General features: G+C 37.8%; 3 protein-coding genes across 3 annotated transcripts; 2 read left to right on the forward strand and 1 right to left on the reverse strand.

Moving 5' to 3' along the window:
• Positions 1–222: 222 nt before the first annotated feature.
• On the forward strand, positions 223–740 carry LOC133392671 (uncharacterized; the record flags this gene model as incomplete). The annotated part of the gene is made up of 2 exons (XM_061653050.1): positions 223–485; positions 552–740. Coding segments are annotated over exons 1-2 (327 nt in total), but the record flags the coding sequence as incomplete, so codon positions are not given.
• Positions 741–742: 2 nt separating this feature from the next.
• Positions 743–1084, forward strand: LOC133392738 (ataxin-8; the record flags this gene model as incomplete). Its single annotated transcript, XM_061653679.1, has 1 exon — positions 743–1084. A coding segment is annotated over one exon (342 nt), but the record flags the coding sequence as incomplete, so codon positions are not given.
• Positions 1085–1833: 749 nt separating this feature from the next.
• On the reverse strand, positions 1834–3542 carry LOC133392672 (putative nuclease HARBI1). The gene is made up of 4 exons (XM_061653057.1): positions 3195–3542; positions 2696–3131; positions 2482–2626; positions 1834–2105 (listed from the first exon to the last, which is right to left on the reverse strand). Exons 1-4 carry the CDS (start codon positions 3314–3316, stop codon positions 1834–1836), a joined length of 975 nt encoding a protein of 324 aa, XP_061509041.1. The 5' UTR covers positions 3317–3542.
• Between the last annotated feature and the right edge of the window lie 515 nt (positions 3543–4057).

The following is a 4057-nucleotide window of genomic DNA, read 5'->3' on the forward strand; positions in this document are numbered from 1 at the left end:
TAAGTATTTTATTTCAGAAATAATCAAATTTTATTATTTTAAACAAAAATATGTATACCGCCATATCCATACAAATGGCGATATCCTGAATATACTGGTAACATGCTGCTGTTACGGCTTAAGAAGCTGCTGGTATTTCCTTCCTCTGCTGTTGTTCGATGATAGTCGACAGCTGAAGGGCATGCGCACCCGGTTTACGTTCGACAGCAATGGATCCCAGCTACTTCTTCAGTTAGCAACTTCTTCAACAACCAACAGCATAAGCAAATGTTATTAACACATCTAATACTGTATACACTTTTAGGAATAACAAGGACGCCCGGACATCGCGAACCCACTACCAACAAATGGTAGATGAGTTGGAAAAGGTCCCTGACATCGCCAGAGGGATGTACAAAGGTGACCAGACCGCTTTCAGGGAGGAAATGGCTGAGCACCTTAACGCCCTGGGACCGCCGATAAGAACGGGTGCAACGTGGAAGCGGGTAAGATTAAAAGAGCAACACAACATATTTACATTTTGCTTTTAATGTTCGCTGTTTGTTTTACAGGTGTGGTTCGATTACAAATGTGCGGTAAAAAAAAAATTACGTGTGAATAAAGCATCTTTGTTGGCCACTGGTGGCGGTCCGTTCCAGCAAAGGCCATTGAACGACGTAGAAGAAAGAGTGGCCGATTTAACTAATTTGAAAGCTACAATAGAAGAGAACGCAGGCCGCTCTTTTGGAAATTTGATTGACAACAACAACAACAACAACAACAACAACAACAACAACAACAACAACAACAACAACAACAACAACAACAACAACAACAACAACAACAACAACAACAACAACAACAACAACAACAACAACAACAACAACAACAACAACAACAACAACAACAACAACAACAACAACAACAACAACAACAACAACAACAACAACAACAACAACAACAACAACAACAACAACAACAACAACAACAACAACAACAACAACAACAACAACAACAACAACAACAACAACAACAACAACAACAACAACAACAACAACAACAACAACAACAACAACAACAACAACAACAACAACAACAACAACAACAACAACAACAACAACAACAACAACAACAACAACAACAACAACAACAACAACAACAACAACAACAACAACAACAACAACAACAACAACAACAACAACAACAACAACAACAACAACAACAACAACAACAACAACAACAACAACAACAACAACAACAACAACAACAACAACAACAACAACAACAACAACAACAACAACAACAACAACAACAACAACAACAACAACAACAACAACAACAACAACAACAACAACAACAACAACAACAACAACAACAACAACAACAACAACAACAACAACAACATAGATCAGCCAAACAACGGCAGCGAGGCGCCAAACAATGAGCAGAGTACTGTAACGGAAAAAGCAAAGAGAAAACGAAGTCAGAAGCGACAGAACACGGAAGCGGTGTTGCGTCAAAATCAGGAGCTTCTTGACCTCATGAAGGAAAATATTCAAGCTCAAAAGGAGTCCACAGCCGCGTTGAATAGGGCAGTTGTGATATTGGAAAATATCACAGTTTTGTTAAAAGAGGCTGCTGAACGCAAATCCGATTTTTGATTTTAGTTGTTTAGTTGTTGTGATAAGATTTTAGTTGTTAGTTAGCGTTTAATGTACTTATTAAGTGAATTATGCGAACTGTGATGAATTAACTCTTTTTGTGATGGACTTGATGTGATGTTTTGTGAACTTATGTGATGGACTTAAAAAAATAAATGAACTTGACCACTAGCTTAGTTGCGTTGCCTTTTATTCATCTGAGCTTAGCTCTTCCAATCCATACGCAATACAATATGTTGTGTAAGATGCAACATACGTTCGTTATTTGAGTTGCTTTTAACGGGGTGTAGTGCAACTGTCGAGCACCTAACAAACACCTAAATCTATTTTTGAGCAACCCGATCGTACGCTCCACTATTTCTCTACCTAAAGAATGGTTTTTATTAAAGGCAGCTTCTGGTGTGTTTGGAGCAGGATTACGTTTTGGTGTTATTAACCATGGTTTTGACGGGTATCCAGCATCACCTGTGAGAAGTTAAAAGATTACAGTGAACCCTCTCTTATTTGAGAGGCGATGGGACTGTCGAATAAGAGGGGTTTTCAAATTACAGAGGTGAAAAGTGAATGAAAGGTCCATCCAAACAAGAAAGAGACAGAACATTTAGTATGCAGCCTTAACTGTTGCTATAGGAAACTACGAACAGAATCGCCAATTTGAGCACACATCTTTCAATAACCATGGCAACACCATACACAAATAAGAGGGACACAGATTTCAGAGGTTTTCCAAATTAAAGGAACAAAAATGTAAGAAAAAACAAAAATGTAAATGAGAGGTGTCAAATAAGAGAGGGTTCACTGTATTTACATAAACATGCTCATAGGATGGTTAATGTATTACCTAGTAGCTTGAATGCAGTTTCTCCGCTTCGATGTTTTGTTTCGAACAAGTTGTCCATTCCACTTACATTCCAAATATGTGAATCGTGATTGGCTCCTCCGAATTTGGCATTCACATACCGAATTTTCATGAGATGGTCACAAATCTACCGGTACGAAGAAAAATAATATTGAAGTACACAACATAAGACAAAAAAACTTAAAGCTTTACTTACAATCATCGCGTTTAGGCTGTAATAGCCCTTCCGGTTATAATGCTGATCGTAATCGTCCACTGGTGCAATAATTTTTATGTGTGTTCCATCAACACACATCACTACACCAGGGATGCCACTTTTTGAGAAGAAGTATCGTCGTGCATCTTGTTGCTCATTTGGTTCCATCGCTAAAGAGATCCATTTGTTCCCAAGAGTTTCTTCGATTATATTCAAGCACTTTGCAAAGGCTACCGAGAAAGTAGGCTGGGAAATAGCTATTTTGTAATCATTTCCTGTTCCATTTTGGTAGCTGCCTTCAGCTAAAAATCGCAGAGCAGCAGCCAAAATTTCATTTGGCTTAAGCTCCTTTCCCTTAACCGGTGGGAACTTGGGCTCGATCTCCGCCAGAATGTCAAGGAAAATTTCCTTCGACACACGAAAATTTTTCTTAAATCTGAAAAGAACAACCACACATGTTTAAAACGGTTTGCACAAATGAGCCGCATGCTTAACTCACACTTGGTTAGAAAGCTGTAACGGGTCGAAAACACTTCGAAGCAGCCGGCGCTGTTTTGCCAGATCTACCGTTGTTTCTTCTTCACTGCTGCTATCGTCACTTACGAAGTGGGAGAAAATCATTTCGATGTTTAAAACAAGGATTGTTGTTAGCTTGCAAAACGTATGTATCTTAATTAAACTTGTTTACGTTTGTTTTATTTTGATTTTGAACATTTTGACACATCGATAAAGGCTTTGACACAGCTTTAACGAAAGAAAAAATTTAACGAAACTTGTCTATGACAAGAACGGTTTCAAAATGCATGTCTATTTTCCGTTTGTCTTGACGAACTTGTCTTGTGTCATTTCCGTTTGGGTTTAATAATCGGGCCTATTATCTGTTCTCACAAGTAATATTATCATATCTGGTTAACATTGAACCATATAACAAATTTTGCTTGTAGTTCAAAATAAATTTATAAATAATGTTTTTTACGAATAACCAACACGGTTGTTTAAAAAAAAATTAATGTAACAAGAAAGAAATATTTCGTAACATATTTGATATGATTTTGAATTAATGATCAGCTTTGTTCTAAACCTAGACTAAAGCGATTAACAACAAGAACTATTGCTATCCAAAGGCACATTGTAAAAGTTGAAGACATGAATACTTCATTCTGTGTATGCATGTGTGAGTGCTTATACCTGTAGACTTATTTGCACATCATGTTGAACGACCGTCGTCGACATGGCTCGTCACAATAAAGTATCGCTAAATTGGGAAGCGAAAGTTTATGTGTTACTCACTTCCGTTCATCCGCTGACACGACGTAACCACCTTCTGGACAAGGGTGTTGGTGTGTTTGGAGATGGATAGAA

This window comes from Anopheles gambiae, chromosome 3 (genome assembly GCF_943734735.2).
Source record: "Anopheles gambiae chromosome 3, idAnoGambNW_F1_1, whole genome shotgun sequence".
NCBI classification, from domain to species: Eukaryota; Metazoa; Arthropoda; class Insecta; order Diptera; family Culicidae; genus Anopheles; species Anopheles gambiae.

Excerpts from the sequence above, each read along its gene's own strand:
- LOC133392672 (XM_061653057.1), bottom strand. The coding sequence starts at position 3,316 with ATGATTTTCTCCCACTTCGTAAGTGACGATAGCAGCAGTGAAGAAGAA. Across the intron at positions 3,132-3,194 it reads TTACAGCTTTCTAACCAAGT|ATTTAAGAAAAATTTTCGTG; the intron begins GTGAGTTAAGCA and ends TGTTCTTTTCAG. Across the intron at positions 2,106-2,481 it reads AACTGCATTCAAGCTACTAG|GTGATGCTGGATACCCGTCA; the intron begins GTAATACATTAA and ends AACTTCTCACAG.